This window comes from Adiantum capillus-veneris, chromosome 11 (genome assembly GCF_014529385.1).
Source record: "Adiantum capillus-veneris isolate H3 chromosome 11, ASM1452938v2, whole genome shotgun sequence".
In the NCBI taxonomy this organism is placed as follows: Eukaryota; Viridiplantae; Streptophyta; class Polypodiopsida; order Polypodiales; family Pteridaceae; genus Adiantum; species Adiantum capillus-veneris.
The window spans coordinates 151,532,708-151,550,991 of record NC_140941.1 but is presented as its reverse complement, the minus strand read 5'-3'; the positions used below and the strand labels follow the sequence as shown (position 1 = coordinate 151,550,991).

At 40.1% G+C, this 18,284-nt stretch overlaps 1 protein-coding gene and 1 pseudogene across 1 annotated transcript; both read right to left on the bottom strand.

The window, feature by feature from the left end:
• Positions 1-1,837: 1,837 nt before the first annotated feature.
• LOC147448236 (2,3-bisphosphoglycerate-independent phosphoglycerate mutase-like) lies at positions 1,838-4,628 on the bottom strand (annotated as a pseudogene).
• Positions 4,629-10,359: 5,731 nt separating this feature from the next.
• Positions 10,360-13,597, bottom strand: LOC147448235 (pentatricopeptide repeat-containing protein At5g13270, chloroplastic-like). The gene is made up of 8 exons (XM_086523768.1): positions 13,472-13,597; positions 12,718-12,987; positions 12,061-12,283; positions 11,660-11,790; positions 11,366-11,455; positions 11,060-11,150; positions 10,560-10,949; positions 10,360-10,445 (listed from the first exon to the last, which is right to left on the bottom strand). The coding sequence occupies exons 1-8, from the start codon at positions 13,595-13,597 to the stop codon at positions 10,360-10,362; spliced, it is 1,407 nt and encodes a 468-aa protein (XP_086379894.1).
• Between the last annotated feature and the right edge of the window lie 4,687 nt (positions 13,598-18,284).

Below are 18,284 nucleotides of genomic sequence, written 5' to 3'. Positions count from 1 at the left end.
ACATTCCTCTCAACATTGGCTCCAAAAAGCATCCATGTAAATTTGTGCTTGTCCGAATTCTCCTTTGCTACTGAGCAATGCTTGTAAACAAAGCATCTGGAAAATTTTGTAGGTGGATCATTGTTGTGTGGGGCTTTAGACCTTTTTGTTCTTCCTGTGACTAGCTGGATAAGACACTATGAGCCAATATTCCTCCTCAATATCTGGCAATTTTGCTAGGAAAGCTTTCCGTCCGCTCTCCAAGCAATACTTTGCATGCAAGTCCTTAGCTGTATAACAAATTCTGACAAGCAAGAACGCTTTGAATCCCTTCTCACAAATGCTAAAAGAAAAAAATGGTCTCTCGTGAAATAAATACTTTGAACTATACCCGGGCTTTCTCCTTGTTGTTAGTGTTCTGCTACATTCATGCAATTCCATCAACATGATCATACTGATTAGACTACATTTCAAACACATTTGTATCCTTCCTCCATTAATAGAAGAAGGAAAATCTAGCAATTATAACCTTGAGATCAGACATTTCTTTTACGAAATGAAATTTCGTGCTCACTTTTTGAGAATATTCATCACTGATAGTTACCATAAGAACACTTACCACTTAAAAAAATGTTAGGCGGTTTGAATCTTTGCACATTGTTTTACGCGTCTCTATTTTTATATTAGTGAGGTAGCACCATGGCAATCCCCATGTTTGTTGTGATGTGTGTTTGCTGGCACAATTTAAGTTCAAGGTTTTATAACTTCGCTCTGCAGATGCTTAATTAGTACCTCCAGCAACAATTGGTGCATTACATTGGTCTAATCATATTGTGTGCTCAAAGGCAAACCTTCCAAGATTCACATTTTCCCACTTTCAACAAGCATCTAGAAGAAAAAACCAAACTGAAGAATGATCAAATGATGGCACCATCACAATCACTCTCATAGCTTTGTCAAAGAGCCTTGCAGGTCCAAACATGGAGATCATCCATGCAAGCATAGTGTTCACCATTTGGTGTAATGCCATAATGTTTCTTCATGTTAGAATATATTTGTCCCTCGACCACAAGACCTACGTGACTACATGCTTTGAGCACATTAACAAAAGTGATTGCATTTGGGAAGATGCCCTCTTGTTGCATCCGGTGAAAACAATCCAAAGCCTCCTTGACCAGCCCTTGCTGCACATATGCTCCTATAATTGTAGTCCAAGATGCTACATCTGGAGAGAACCCCTCGCTCCACATTTGCCAAAAACTACCCAAAGCTTCACGACCCTATCCCTATTGGGCATATCCTACAATCAATGCACTCCAAGAGACCGCATCCCAAACATGAAGCTCATCAAAAGCTTTTTGTGCTTTCAAAAGTACACCACATTTGGCATACATGTCAACCAAATGTATGGGAGTGATGGGAGCAACCACCCCTCATCCTCGTGAGAAATGCCTACACTGTCTAGTTGGGTAACTTCTCCCCCTTCTCCCTTGCTGTACATGCAATGCTCAAGGGGTACTGCCTTCACCCCCTTCTTCTCCTCTTTCCTACAGGTGAGCAGGGTATGCTCCCTCTTGATCTTCTTCCCTGCTTTCAAACCTGGATGCATTGTAGCTGAGCGATGCTCGTATCCCCCTTCACCTTTGTTCATATTTGCTACTGCCGAGAGCAGCACTTGCTAACTCTTTTCACGCCTCTGTGTGCTACAGGTAAGTAATGCTCAATTTTATGCCTTTAATTCAACACTACAAAGACTTGTTTCAGTATGCGACTTTGACCACTCTAGCGCTATTGCAAGCTAATGAATTTTCAACACCGGCAGTATACTACATATTTGTAGTCTCTCGGTTTACTCTACTTAGAGGAGAGATATCGCGACAGACTGTCTTCTAGCATATCCAATACGAGTGGCATCCTTGCAAGGACCACTGTTGATAACTGCATCAACAATAACTTGAGCTGGATTTTGACCATCCAAAAAGCAAATAATCTCCATCACTGTGAAAGCTTAAGTCCCTTGGTGTCGTAGTGAGAAAATTTATCAATAACCCGCCATATACTGTTGAGCATCAGCATAGTCTATTAACACAAAGCAGGTGCTTTATTGTTCGGTTGCTTTATTTGATTAGAGAGGTTATTGGCCATGCGATTGGGATCAAGGGCAACAGCATGGATCATGCCAAGTGGACTTTTCTAGGCTTAGAGAAGGAAAAAAAGTCACTTGGCTCACCAAGTAACTAGAGTGCTTCGTTAGCCGCAGAGTCCGAGGGTAAGAGAAAACAAGAACCTCTAGAAGACAAAAACTTGGGGGGCGGGCGGGGTGAGAGAGAGAGAGATGTATATCTTTTGTTATCGTCCCGGATGGACAAATATGACCTGCAGGACCAAAGGTACATGTGATTTTTTATTATCGTTTTGGGTGGTCAAATATGATGTATGGGACCAAAAGATACATGTGATGGACTATATGGATAAGTGACTCTCGATGCTCAAGGATTATGTGACGAGACACATTGGAGAGCCCACGCTATGGCTGGAGCGGAATGTATGTAGGTATAGGTCATGGCTGAAAATGTGGAAAGCAGTTTCAAAATTCAAAGGTGAATTCTTTCCAATCTAATTCATCACAAAGATGAATGTGTTCATGATGCTCAATAAAAAGTCTACCAAGTACTACAAACCATCAAGTTTGCAATTCTTGAAGTTTAGTATGAACTATGCTCTTTTTTTTTCCCAGTAAAGCATCAGAATTTGTATTAAGAGGGAGAGATCAAAAGCCATTTGAACAGGTCAAAAAACTGAGAGTATTGGTGTCTCAAAGGGAAAAAGCCCTAGGTGTCAATGGCAGGAAGATGACATTCCTCATCTGTTCAAAGCTTTGGGCTTTATTCCCTCTTTGGGCTTTGTTTCCTCTTGGAGTCGATTAGTCTTAGAGAATTCCATAAATTAGCTTTTGGAGGGAGAGATGCAACAGATTTCTTTATCAAGCTTACCAAAGTCCATGTATGAGAGTTCTTTTTTCTGGTTTGAACTTGTAGACAAGTGAAGCTCGAGAAGTGTCGACTCTACAATATCAACAATCATCACAATAGAGTTAAACAAATGATAATCGACACTAGAGTTGTAGATGCCAAGATGGTCGGACAAATTGCCAATGTTGAGAGACTTATTTCTCAAATTGACGATGTTATTCAAGCCTTTCCTTGAGGTGTTTCTGATCCAATTTGAGAACAACTATTTTTGTATGCCTCTCTTAGGACATCAACTATGTAGCTTGGGAGTGTACCGTCCTTTTGGATATTGTAATATTTTGAACTATGCTCTTGAACATGTACTTTTGTGTGCCAAATAATTCTATTGACAAGCCTAGGACTTGAGACATGTTACCAAGATACCAAGATACCAAGCTAACACTTGGGTGATAAAGAAAGAGAGAGACGAGAACAACTGCTTAACTCACCTTAACAGCCTTATCAACAGCTTCACACCCCACAATTGTGGCCTTTATGTCACGTGTATGACCCACCATGTCCCCATTTGGAAGATTCACCCGCACCTACAAGCACAAATAGCATGATGCCACATCAATCAAGAAGAAAATTTTTAATCATGAACTTGTAAATGTTATTGAAGTCTACTTGATCATACTTGCCACTTAAAATTGCATCCCTGGCTCTCTCACCAATTTGAAGGGCTTTCATGCCAGGCTTTTCATTAAAAGTCATACCTTGGTCACCCTGTATCTCCACATAGGTCTCTAGCTTGCTAACAAATAAGCCTGACCGATTCCCATTCCAGAAGAATGTAACATGTCCAAACTTCACTGGCTTACTGTCTCAAGCGCCCAAAATGATTAATTTATAAATATACTTCATAGCCCTCCTTGGCATGAGGATGAACAACAGAAGGTTGACTCATCAGGCCTCTTCCAATTGTACTTGCATGCAAAGGTTCGGAATCCTTTCTTCGCAAAGTATTCACCTGATGTCCGGTCCATTTCGGGAGGGCTCACCAAGTACTTGCTAGGAAAACTTATCATATTGAAGCATACCCGCAAAGTAAATTTCGGGCACACACACCCTATCAAAGTTATCAAAGTTTGCATGCTCGAGAGCTTTTGCCAACATGATCATTCTGTCTTCTCTAAAGTTGAAGGTTACAACTACATCACCATCAACAATTGGACAACAGATTTGTCATTTTTGCCCACAATCACAAATGGAGGACACATTGGTCATTGAATTTTGGATTATCTGCCTTCAATTGCATAAGAGCTTCTATACCACTCTTAAACTTCTGAGGAGATTCTCCCAAAACTTGTGCATCCCAGCCTCTTTTTACCACATTCCAGTAATTCTATTTCACAAAGTCCCAAAAAAAATAACTCTTCAAGACTGCATTGCAGACCCAAATCAAAGTGAAACAATCAACGACAATTCCTATTAATCCTATCTTGGCTCTTAAGGTGTTTGCATGGATTCATTAAGACCCATTTTGAAATCTTAGCAAGCTCTTTCAAACCAAAAGGCAACTATCGATATTTGGTAATCACAAGGTACCTCATAGTGATTCATAGTTACATGCATACACCCCCCTCCAGATGCCAGTGAGGCATCCACTCCTTGTTGTTGTAACTCTTCTAAATCTTTCTCGAGAAAAATATTGGAAACTATATATGCCATTTCAATACTTCTCATGTGAAAAAATTTATGAAAGGATGAGAGAGAGAGAGAGAGAGAGAGAGAGAGGTTACCGATTACCATGGTTCTGAGGTGTACCTCGAAAGAATGAGATACCGATCGTAGTGCTTCAGAGGGGTACCTTGCAGAAAACCATGAGGAGGGTTAGAGGTTTGTCAAGCTCAATGTTCATAATCATACAAGATGTCAATGCTATTAATTGTTTGTTGTACCATTTTATGTTTCAACAAAAAAAAAACATGCAAGTTTCCTTGCATGGGGGATTTTGCACAGTCTTCCCCAATTTTTATAATACGAGGGAACGTGCCATTCCCATGGTAGCGTGCTCTCAGTGTGTTCATTAACTGCATTCGCAGTGTCAAAAATGACAAAATCACAGAATGATAATGCTTACTCACTGTGCAATTGAATGTCTGTCGTCAATGCACCTTGCATCAACAATGATGGGCATCTCCTGCTCTTAACCCGCTGCAAGAGACGACAATGGAGGATGAAGGAGATAGGCTTGTGACTATTTGGGTGGAGGAACTTTAGGAAGAAGCGAGAATTTTTAAATTTCAGCTTGTGTCAATTCAGAGCCTATCAAAATTCACTCGTCGCTTCATACGTCCAAATCTGGTGGAAGCAAGAAGGATGGTGCTCAACTGTGAAAGGCACATTAACAGTGGGCGATCAATATCAACTGGTGTAAAGAGTTCAAACCAGATTATTTTTGCCATTTGCACTATATGTACTCTTGTTCTGATTAGTTCCAAACTGAAGTTTGGAAAGTTGACAACATCATAGAACAAATCAATCTCGTCCTTCATGTGCATAACCTTCTAACACCATAGTCCATGTTGTCAAGGAGTGTTTTGGACTCATCAAGCTTGCCACATTGCCAAGCACAAAATGTTTCTGCAACAGCCCCACAATAGCCCCTAATTGCATAGGTGATTGCATTTGAAGGAAGTCCTTTCCTTTGCATCTGCTTAAAACATCTCAATGCTTCGTTGCCACAGCCATGTTGTGCATATCTCATGAAAACATCCTAGCCATGAAAAAGCGCCTTTCTTTTGCATCTGGTGAAAAATCTGATTACTTCCTTATTGCCATAGCCATGTTGGGTATATCCTGTAGTGCACCACATTTGGCATACATATCAACCAAGGTAGTGTCAAGCACAACATCTTTTTCCAAGAGCCTCTAACTAACAATATAATTGTAATTTTTCTTGTTAGTATCACCGTCGAAAAGCATACAAGCATGACTTCTTTTCTCAACAGCCCTTGACTGAAAATATACAGGTGTAGGTAATTGCATACATGTCGACCAAGGCAGTGCCAACCATAACATTTTTTTTTCAACAGCCCCTGACTAACGATATCATCCTGAGTTCTTCTGTCCATCCTAGCGTCTTCCAAATTGCAACATGCCTTCAAGATGCAAGCATAGGTGATTGCACATCTGAAGAGAGATGCTCAATGTAAGGATTAAACACATTCCTTCACTCCATCTCTTAGCCATGTGGGAACTAGCCATAAACACTCTAGAACATCTCACGAGAGCCTACATAAGAAGGCACCCTCCACAAGCTCTAGACATCACTTGTAGTTTACAAGCTTTGCTTATGCACTAGTTATTTTGTTCATTTCAATGGTGTACGTTCTCCTCTTGCATAGGCATTTTATTTCTCTCTCATCTCTCCTCCTTTTGTTTTCTACAACATAAATGCTACATGTGTGTATCCACCCTAAAAACCCAACAACTGGTATCAGAGCATTAAAGACCCTCATGGGCTCACTAGCACACACTAGCATTCACTTTTAGGTGGTTTTTTCACACTCTCTCTAAAACGTTTTTGGAAGAGCTAAAAGAGGAGAAAGTCAAGCCTCACAAGTGGGCATGCAAGTGGACAAGTGGCCTTGAAATGTGGAAAGTGCTCTTCACTTGATTCTTGCTCATTCAACCACCTACTTTCTCTCTCCTCTAGGAGATTCTCCTTCTTCCCACCAAGCTTTCATGAAAAGCTTCAGCTCTCCATCACCCCCAAGCTTGATCTCAATTCTCCTTACTCTCACTTGCTTCGTTCTTGCAAGACTAGGCTTCTACTAGCTCCTATCTTCGTCTATCTTATTCTCTACTTCACAAATAAGCTCTCGAAGTTTCCATGACTGTGTTTTATTCAAAAATAGTCCATTTACTTGCTCTAATCAGCCCCATTTCATGCTCCTTTGATGCCTAAATCTCCGTGCAGTAATAGTACAAGACTAGCTAACTAGTCACTAGCTACTAGTCACATTTTCATGAGTTGTAAGCTTCATTAATTCTCTGTTTTCATATCAGAGAATTAAAAGTGGAAAACAGGCCCTTAAATCTATTTTTTATGCTCTATTAAGCACTCTAGGCTTGGGCAACACTCTACGACACTTGCCGACAAAGACTACATCAATCAGGAGCGTCTACATCACTAGTTCGAGGCCGATTCTACTTCAACAAAGGGGGACATTTAAAATCACAAAAAACAACAAGCAATAGGCTGACTTCTCATCATTCCACACTCTTCAACAAAGGGGGAAAAGGAGGTTTCAACTCTACTTTGAAGTGGCAATACATTGCCACACTTGGTAACCCAAAACAAGCATTTTGTAACTCTATATGCTACATTTTACTTGCTTCATTTGTATGTTGTTGTAACGGGCCAAGACACCATCAAGAGAGTCTCTTGATAGGACCTCTCTTGCCATTGCATATTCACCTACCATCATACACTATGGGTAATGATAATCTATCTATCTTTAATGGGGTAGGATTCCACACTTGGCAAGTTAAGGTAAAGGGACATCTAATGAAGAAAGGGTTATGGAGCATAATCGCATCTAATATTGATGAAGAGAGCCCACCTTCACATGCAGAACAACATGAACTTCAAATTAAGGATGAAAAAGCATTGGGAATTCTTCTCACAAGTGTAGCGGATGAGATAGTTCACTATTTAGACCAATCCATTACCGCTAAGCATGCATGGGAGATACTTGAGAGGAATTTTGGGGCAAAATCAAAACACCCTAAGATTTCTCTTAAAATGCAACTCTATAGCTTAGTTATGCAAGAGGGTGAAAGCTTATCTAGCTTAGTCAATAGACTAAAAAGCATTTTCACGCAACTAAGTTACATAGAATGCAACATTGAAGAAGAAGACAAAATTGTTGTGTTACTTAAGTCTCTTCCATTGCAATATGATAATATCGTGATGGTCTTAAAAGAGAAGGAACCAATTCCTTCACTTGAGAGCATTGTCAACTCTTTACAAGAACAAGAGAAGAAACACACACATAAAGAAGAGAACACCTCACAAGATTTGTATGTTTCATCTTCTTCTAAAAAGAACTTCAAAGCATGTAAGCATTGTGGAAAGACAAATCATATGTCTTTCAATTGCTACAAAATCAAGAAGTGTGTGAATCGTGGCAAAGTGGGGCATGCGCCTCAATTTTGTAACCACAATGGGCTCAACACCGACACTACCTCCGACATTCAACGAGGTAAAAGGTCTTCCAACAAGGTTCATTATATGCATAGTGATGATGATGACAATGGAGATGACGACAACGAGGATGCCGAGAGCATCAACTACATCCATTCAGCCATCTCTTCTCCTTCCTCTAGTTTTTCTAATAAAAAGCATGTGGAGGGTAACCCCAAGTATGGCTCAAAATCCAAATCCAATTATGAGTATGATGATATTTACTAAATGTTCATTTTCAACCCATTATCTTTAGTTACCCACTCCTTAAGTTGCATCCTAAGGGTGATGATGCTTTGTATCTTTTTGAGTAATGTTTTATGTTGTATCAATGTAGGGCATAATGTTGTATCCATATGAGAACCATTACGTACCACATTAGACCCAAAAATGATGTATCCAAAATATATGAACCTTCTACATACCTTTGTGTAACCTTAGGAGTTCCAAGCATGAGTTTAAGGGGGAGTTTGTAAGGATTAAACACATGCCTTCACTCCATCTCTTAGCCATGTGGGAACTAGCTCCAGAACACTCTAGAACATCTCATGAGAGCCTACATAAGAAGGCACCCTCTACAAGCTCTAGGCATCACTTGCAGTTTACAAGCTTTGCTTATGCACTAGTTATTTTGTTCATTTCAATGGTGTAAGTTCTCCTCTTGCATAGGCATTTTATTTCTCTCTCATCTCTACTCATTTTGTGTCTACAACATGAATGCTACATGTGTGTATCCAACCTAAAAACCCAACACTCAATTCACATTTGCTGAAAACAGCCCAGAGCGTTCTATGTTAAGCATCTCCCATAATCAGTGCGTTCCAAGAGACGAAATTCTAGATAGAAAGCTCCTCAAGCACTCTTTGGTGCTTTCCCAAGAACAATACATTTTGCATACGTGATCATTGCTCCTACGTAGTGCCACATGCTTTCAAGATGCAAGCATAGGTGATTACATCAGGAGAAATGTCCTCGCTTTGTATCTTGATAATAGCCAGCCAGCTAGAGCTCCCTAGCCAGCCAGAGCTCCCTGGTCTTGTCACAAATTGGCAATGAGATGCACTTGAAGACACAACATTCCGGATATCAAGGCAAAGTTACATGCCTTCAAGATGAAAGTGTAGGTGATTACATTTGGAGAGGTGCCCTCACTTTGCATCTGTTGGAAATAGCCCAGGGCTCCATGGCGTCCCACGGATCAAGGAAGACCTTGAGAGAAGCGTTTAGAGTGTGTCAGGTGTGGGTGTTGGAGTGTGCATCTAGCCATGCTTCTCCCCATCAACACAAATGTTCCATTAGGCAAAATTTGGACTCACAAACGGGCCCTTTAAGGAGTTTGACTTTACCTCTCTCTACCAAAACGGGCGCATGGATAAATTTTTTCAAACAAACTCCAAAGTTGGTGGAGGTTTGACAGTTATAATGTCCTCTTCAAGCTCTATCTACTGATATATAGCACGCCATGAGATTCCTCATATTTTAGAAGACTCTTTTTTTTATTCACTTAGATTCCGACAGAGTTGTCACATCATAGGTGAATCAAAAAAAGAATCTTCTAAAATATGAGGAATCTCATGGTGTGCTATATATCAGTAGATAGAGCTTGAAGAGGACATTCTAACTGTCAAACCTTCGCCAACTTTGGAGATTGTTTGCAAAAAATTATCCATGCACCCGTTTTGGTAGAGAGAGGTAAAGTCAAACTCCTTAAAGGGCCCCTTTGTGAGTCCAAATTTTGCCTAATAGGCTTTGTGACACATAAGCTTTTCCTTATGGACTAATTGATCTTTCCTCAAGTTCTGGCCAACTTCTCACTATGCTGACAATGCAAAACCTTTTTGGAATCATCTGACAGATTTTCTAGAATCAATGCACGTGAGGGGAATATAATTTCAAGATCTTGTTCATTGCATAAAGGGCCACTGTGCCCAAGCCAAAATGGCCAACCCCCATCTCACTAACCTTAACTTAATATTTATTTTATCTATATACACACAATCAAAGAATAAGGGTTTGGTGTGTTTTTGCACAGCTCCATCCACTACTGTGTATTCTCCTCTCTCACTCCTCTCCGTGCACGTGCAAGTATTGAATTCTCGTCACTTGATTTGTCTGCTTTGTGGATGCTTGGTATCCCCAACAACAAATTTATTGAGCATTTCCACTAGCATTAACTCAACAGCCAGATCCTGGCTTATTCCGAGCTGCATTTTTTATTCTCATGCATTCAATATGTTCTACCTCCTCTTGCATCCCAGCAACTGCATAAATATTAGTCATTAAGACATATGTTGCCCCCTAATGTCAGTCTAGTTGGACTACACGCTCAAAAGCAAACTTTCCAAGCTTGACATTTCCCCATTGTCAGCAAGCACCTAGAAGGGAGACCCAAACTGGACGATGATCAGATGACGACATCATCATATTTACTCTCATTGCTTTGTCAAAGAGCCTTGTATGTCCAAAAAGATCAACAATGCAAGTATAGTGTTCTTTGTTTGGTGCAATGTCATGTTTTTCCATCATGTTATCAAAATGCATTTGACCCTCATTGACTAAACCTGAGTGGCTACATGCATACAGCCCATTGACATAAGTGATTGCATTGCGGGAAATGCCATCTTGCTGCATGCATTGAAAACAGTCCAGAGCTTCGTTGTCCCGCCCTTGCTGGGCATATCCTCCTATAAGTGCAGTCCAAGAAACTACATTTGGGGAGAAACCCTCCCTCTGCATTCGATGCAAACACCCCTGTCGGGCATATCCTGTAATCAGTGCATTCCAAGAGACCTCATTCCGGACAGAAAGCTGGTCAAAACTTGTTGTGATTTCAAAAGTACACCACACTTGGCATACATATCAACCAAAGCATTGCCAAGCACAAAATCTTTCTGTAACAGTCCCTGTCGAACAATCTCATCATGACTCTGCTTGCCCATGATAGTGTTTTGCATAATGCCACATGCCTTCAAAACACAAGCATAGGTGACCGCATACAGAGAGAAGCCCTCACTTTGCATCCGATGAAAACAACCAACCACTTCCTGGCCCTGATCTTGTTGGGCATATCTTGCAATTAATGCATTCCAAGAGACTGCATCCCGGACATAAAGTTCGTCAAGAACTTGTTGTGCTTTGGAAAGTACACTTCTCTTGGCATACATGTCAACCAAAGCATTACCAAGCACGATAGTTTTTTCCAACAGCCCTGATTAACAAGCTCATCATGAATTTGTTTTCCTATGTCGACGTCTTTCAAAGTGCCACATGCCTTCAAAATGCAAGCATAGGTGACTGCATCTGGAGAGAAGCCCTCGCTTTGCATCCGCTGGAAACATCCCAATGCTTCTTGGCCCTGCCCCTGTTGGGCATAACCTGCAATCAATGCATTCCAAGAGACCGCATCTCGATCAAGAAGCTCGTCAAGAACTTGTTGAGCTTTCAAAAATGCACCACACTTGGCATACATGTCAACCAAAGCATTGCCAAGCATGACAGTTCTTTCCAACAGCCTCTGATTGACAATCTCATCGTGAATTTGTTTGCGCATATCAATGTCTCGCATAATGCCACATGCCTTCAAAATGCAAGCATAGGTGACCACATCTGGAGAGAAACCCTCACTTTGCATACAATGGAAACAATTCAAATCTTCCTAGCCCTGGCCTTGTTGGGCATATCCTGCAATTAATGTAGTCCAAGAGATGACATCTCGGTTGGGAAGCTCGTCCAGAACTTGTTGTGCTTTCCAAAGTACACCACAATTAGCATACATGTATACCAACGCATTGCCAAGCACGACATTCTTCTCCAACAACCTCTGACTAACAATATCATCATGAATTTGTTTGCCCAGATCCACGTCTTGAATAATACCGCATGCCTTCAAGGCACAAGCATAGGTGACTGCATCCGAAGAGAGGCCCTCGTTTTGCAAGCGATGAAAACAGTCGAGAGCTTCGTGACCTTGCACATGTCGGGCATATCCTGCAATAAGTGTAGTCCAACCGACGACATCCTGTACTGGAACCTGCGAACTGCTTGTGGAGAAGATCGAATTGCTGTGGCTGCAACTTGCGAAATGCTTACTTCTGGGAACCTGCAAATTGCTTGTGGAGAAGATCAAATTGCTCCTAAGAGCAACGCAGAATGCTTTTTTTATTTTATTCACTTGGTAGCTTTTGACGGCCTAGTTTTTTTTAGAGAGTTTCAATGCTGGGGGTTTTTTTAAAAAGAGGAGCCATGCTAACGACAGGCCAGGGATTTGGAATTGCACACTATGCCACATGCCTTTAAAATGCAAGCATAGGTGACTGCATCTGGAGAGAAACCCTCACTTCGCAAACAAATGGGAACAATTCAAAGCTTCCTGGCCCTGGCATTGTTGGGCATATCCTCCAATTAATGCAGTCCAAGAGATGACATCTCAGTTGGGAAGCTCGTCCAGAACTTGTTTTGCTTTCCAAAGTACACCACAATTAGCATACATGTATACCCAAGCATGAAATTCTTCTCCAACAACCTCTGACTAACAATCTCGTCATGAATTTGTTTGCCTAGATCAACGTCTTGAATAATACCGCATGCCTTCAAGGCACAAGCATAGGTGACTGCATCCGAAAAGAGGCCCTCGTTTTGCAAGCGATGAAAACAGCCCAGAGCTTCGTGACCATGCACATGTCCGGCATATCCTGCAATAAGTGCAGTCCAACCGACGACATCCCGGACTGGAACCTGCAAACTGCTTGTGGAGAAGATCGAATTACTGTGGCTGCAACTTGCGAAATGATTACTTCTGGGAACCTGCGAATTGCTTGTGGAGAAGATCAAATTGCTCCTAAGAGCAATGCAGAATGCTTTTTTTATTTTATTCACTTGGTAGCTTTTGACGGCGTAGTTTTTTTTAGAGCTTTTCAGCGCTGGGTTTTTTTCTTTTAAGGGGAGCCACGCTAATGACAGGCCAAGGATTTGGAATTGCACACTATGCCACATGCCTTCAAAATGCAAGCATAGGTGACTGCATCTGGAGAGAAACCCTCACTTCGCATACAAATGGAAACAATTCAAAGCTTCCTGGCCCTTGCATTGTTGGGCATATCCTCCAATTAATGCAGTCCAAGAGATGACATCTCGGTTGGGAAGCTCGTCCAGAACTTGTTTTGCTTTCCAAAGTACACCACAATTAGCATACATGTATACCAACGCATTGCCAAGCACAACATTCTTCTCCAACAATCTCGTCATGAATTTGTTTGCCCAGATCAACGTCTTGAATAATACCGCATGCCTTCAAGGCACAAGCATAGGTGACCGCATCCGGAGAGAGGCCCTCCCTTCGCAAGCGATGAAAACAGCCCAGAGCTTTGTGACCGTGCCCATGTCGGGCATATCCTGCAATAACAACCGACGACATCCCGAACTGGAACCTGTGAACTTCTTAAAGAGAAGATCGAATTGTTGTCGCTGCAAGTTGCAAAATGCTTACTTCTGGGAACCTGCGAAGTGCTTGTGGAGAAGATCAAATTGCTCCTGAGAGCAATGCAGAATGCTTTTCTTATTTTATTCTCTTGGTAGCTTTTGACAGCGTAGTTTTTTTTAGAGATTTTCAGCGCTGGTTTTTTTTAAAAAAAAGAAGCACATGGGCTAACGATAGGCCAGGGATTTGGAATTGCCTTGTTGGGCATATTCTATAATTAATGCAGTCCAAGAGATGACATCTTGGTTGGGAAGCTCGTCCAGAACTTGTTGTGCTTTCCAAAGTACACCACAATTAGCATACATGTATACCAACACATTGCCAAGCACGACATTCTTCTCTAACAACCTCTGACTAACAATCTCATCATGAATTTGTTTGCCCAGATTAACGTCTTGAATAATACCGCATGCCTTCAAGGCACAAGCATAGGTGACCACATCCGGAGAGAGGCCCTCGCTTTGCAAGCGATGAAAACAGCCCAGAGCTTCGTGACCCTGCCCATGTTGGGCATATCCTCCAATAAGTGCAGTCCAACCGACGACATCCCAGACTGGAACCTGTGAACTGCTTGTGTAGAAGATCGAATTGCTGTGGCTGCAACTTGCAAAATGCTTACTTTTGGGAACCTGCAACTGCATGTGGAGAAGATCGAATTGCTCCTGAGAGCAACGCAGAATGCTTTTTTTATTTTATTCACTTGGTAGCTTTTGACCGCTTAGTGTTTTTGGCTTTCTAAAAGAAGCCTTAAAGAAGTGTTGGGTTAGGCATACTGATTTGAGTGATGATTGAGAATTACCTTAAATGTTATTTTGGTTTTAAAGTATTAAATGGATATTTTTATTTCACCTTTCATTTCACTTCCTCACGTGGCTTAACTTCTCTTGCATAATTCTAGTAAGTTCTTTACATATATACACATACACACACACATATAAATAAATAAATAAATAAATAATTTATGTTAATGAGTTCTTTTTATTATATATATATTTATTTATTTATTTATTTATATTAATAAGCAAACCATGGTAAAAAGAAGAAAAACCGGTGCAATGATGTCAAAACTTAGTTCAAAAATCCTACAAATTAAAAAAAAAAAACATTTTTTGTTTGCTTCTTTGCAAGGAGGACAATCGATCGCTTAATAAAAGAGACATTCCAAAACAATGCTTCACTTTATATAATTCTAGTTAAACTCAACTTAATGTTTTATCACTTTCTTATTGTTTTAGAAAGCCCTCGTGACCCTTTCACTTGTTTTTAGAGCTTTTCAGCGCTGGTTTTTTTAAAACGGAGGAGCCACATGGGCTAATGACAGGCCAGGGATTTGGAATTGCACACTATGCTAATGAAGTAAAGAGGGAGACGAGCACGAGGCTACAGGGAGAGTGAGTGTGGGAGAGTATGCATGGGGAGGGCACCAGAGTAGAGAAAGAGAGGGCCTGTGTGTGTGTGTGTAGTTAGATAGAGAGAGAATAACCTGCAGAGTTAGAGAGAGAGATTAGGAGAATCCGGGTAGTAGAGCAGGAAAGAAAGAGAGAGGGTATTGCTTGTTGTCTGCAATGAGAGAGAGAGAGAGAGAGACTGGCTTGTAGCGTTCAATAGAGAGAGTGTGTATCCATGCCTGTGTGTGTAGAAACTTCAGAGAGAGATATAGAATATTGACAACGGAGGGAAAGAGAGAGAGAGAGTGGCCCGAAGTTGATGAACTGTAGTGAGGGAGTCAAGTAGAGAGAGTCTCAGCTAGCATTAGCAAGAGAGAGAAAGAACCTTTTGTGAGTGTGCATTTGCCTCATTCTGTGTGTGTGTGTGTGTGTGAGAGAGAGAGAGAGAGAGGAAGAGAGAGAGATATCAATTCCTCTTATCAAGTTGGAGACGAGGGGAGAGTGTAAGAAGCTGTGGACTCCAAAGCTCCGTTTTCGGCGTCGCCAAGTACACATTGTGTTTAATTTTTCAATATTTTGAAATTCAAAACGTCAAAACATGAATACCTGCATTTTAAAGAATATTTTTGAACCAAATTTGAAGTTGTGTATCCATCATAAAACTATAAAAATAAAAAATATACTAAAACACAAAAAGAAAGACAATGAATTCCAAACAATTTGCATCAAAATAAAAGAAATGTTTGCAAGACTAAAAATAAGATTTTGTATTAGTGCATCGTCATTACTAGTTGCATTTGAGAGAGGGAATTAGAAGCGATTTAATAGAAATAATTACAATTTCAATTCAAATTCTCGTGTCTTTGAGTGAAGAAATGATCAAAATTGATTATTTTGTTGTGAAATAAAAAGAAAATGTTGTAAAACGTATTAGCAGTCTATTGGATACAAAAAGAATTCTGAGTTTTGAGCTATGGTCAATCATGCAGTCACTATTTTAAATTTAAAACTAAGTGTCAAAACGAAATTATGATATAAAAACGGGAGCTGTGGTTAGATTAGAACCATGCAACCATGCATAGGAGGTGAAAGACATGTAAGTGAGATCTTAGCTTGAGTGTTGGCCTAGTTGGGCTACGAAACATAGGAGAGTAAGTAAATTACGAACGTATATTTATAAATTTGCTAAAATGGGCTTGGGAGTAGCAAGTAAGTAGCAAATTAGTACACTTTTAAGCTAGTTAAGGGGGCCGTTGGATTAATTGAACGTAGTTAGAAAGACTTGGAAGGAAACGTTCAATTATAGCTAGAGAATCCAACTAAGAAGCTATAAGCTTCCTTTCTAGCCACCTTTCTAGGATGTGATTAGTGATAGGAAGAGGGCAATCATCTCTTATATTTGCAACATTCACCTTCTTAGATGAACAAACACTCTTAACTTACCATTTTTCTTTAGTACCACCATGGTTGGGAACATCCAATTAGTGTGCTCAATTTTAGAGATGAGTTCTGCTTCCTTGAGTTTTTCAATCTCTTCCTTAATGTTGTTTGCAAATGTCTCATTATAAGTATAGGGTCTTTATTTGCTTGGATTAGAATTATCTTGGATGGGTATAATATGTTGATAGATGTCAGGATCTGCTCCCTTGAGATCTTTATAGGACCATGCAAAGACATCCCTATATTCTGTCAAAGTTATGATGAGGATCTCCTCTTCTTATTGAGATAGGTCCGTTGCTATGTAAGCAAGTTTTGGTTCTTCTCCCTAGATTTCATTAGGTCAATCTTCTTGGCATGCTTGGGTCCATTGTCAAGATTTTTCCAATTTCCTAAGTTGTCTCATTTGGCTGCTACAATGATTCTTCAATCTTGCAAAGTGTATTTCTTGTAATGTGATGGAACACTTATAGCTCCTTGTTTTTTGCTATCTGATTTGATCTCAGTGGTTGAAACCTCTTTTAAGGTTAGCTTTAATTCTTGATATTTGGCCCTTCGTTCCATTTTAGTCATAGAAGATTCTTTCTCTTTTGCTGAGTCTCTTTTTTGAGCTTTTTGTTTTGTTTTAGTTTTTCAGTTCACATTTTTCTCTTTTTTTGAGATGGGGTATCTACCGGTGATTTTGTCCTTGATACAATCTTTCACCCCAACCATCATCAAAAATTGCGTCTTGCCCTCGATCTCTGGCATGAATTGTTTTTTCCTCAGTTTATTCTCTCGTTTTTTCTTGTACCTTTCTTATTGTTTTTTATGCTAATTGGAAAATTCAATGAAATGTTTCTTTCCTCTCCATAGCAATAGTTTTCCTCTCATGTGCTCCTTTTTTGAGTCAGATTTAGTAGCATCAGAGAAAACTTGTTGGACATCCATTGACACAATAGTTACCATTTGAATTGGAACAATGTCGTAACCTTGTTTGTCACAAAATAAGATTGGTGTGGACTCGTGGACAAAAACGTCTATGATAGCCAATATTTGAATCTACGCATATGGTTTGAAAAAATGTTTTTAACAAGGTTTAGATATGTAAGTAGCATTATTCACTTCCAAATCCAAGATACACTCCTCTCACTTTGAACTACCATCCTCTAAAGTTCCACACATCCAAATAGGAGTGTCTTTGTTCACTCATGATGGTAATTTAGTTTTAACTGGTTTTTCTGAATCAAAATCTTAGATAGGTGTTTTCATGTCATCCTTGTAAGAGTAAGCTTTTAGGTTCACTAGTGTAATTGATTCTACTTGTTTCAAGTATAGGTAATCGTTTTCCTAATCTTGGATCACCGTATTTGCCTCATGAAAGGTCATCCCACAATCATTTCATATTTTAGATTCTTTCCAAAATTTACAATGGAAAACATGTGTTGGTAGTCAATATTGCTTGAGCTGACTATCACATTCTCTACCAATCCCATTGGTTGTTCAATGTGGCCATTTGCTAGTTATAGTTTCATTCTTGTTTGTCTGATTATTGGTTTACTCAAGGCTTCTTAGAATACTTTGGTGGCTATGGCAACACCAACCCCACTCTCTAGTAACCATGGTTTTTATGCCATCATATTCCACAAGAAGGCTTGTGTTTCCCTTGGTTCCCTTGTAGTAATCTCCTACTGAGTTCATAGGAACGGATTTGATAAATTTATAGGAGATTATTCTAAGCACAATTCTTGGTTTTTTCCTTCATTAATCCTGTGATTCCCACTTTTTCTAAGGTGTTTTATAGATTCTTCCATAGATGT

Coding starts and splice junctions, on each gene's coding strand:
- LOC147448235 (XM_086523768.1), bottom strand. CDS start 13,597: ATGTCGTCGGTTGTTATTGCAGGATATGCCCGACATGGGCACGGTCAC. Junction 12,988..13,471: donor CCTATGCTTGTGCCTTGAAG/GCATGCGGTATT, acceptor AGCAATTCGCAG/GTTCCCAGAAGTAATCATTT. Junction 11,791..12,060: donor TTGTGCCTTGAAGGCATGCG/GTATTATTCAAG, acceptor GTTTCTCTCCAG/ATGTGGTCACCTATGCTTGC.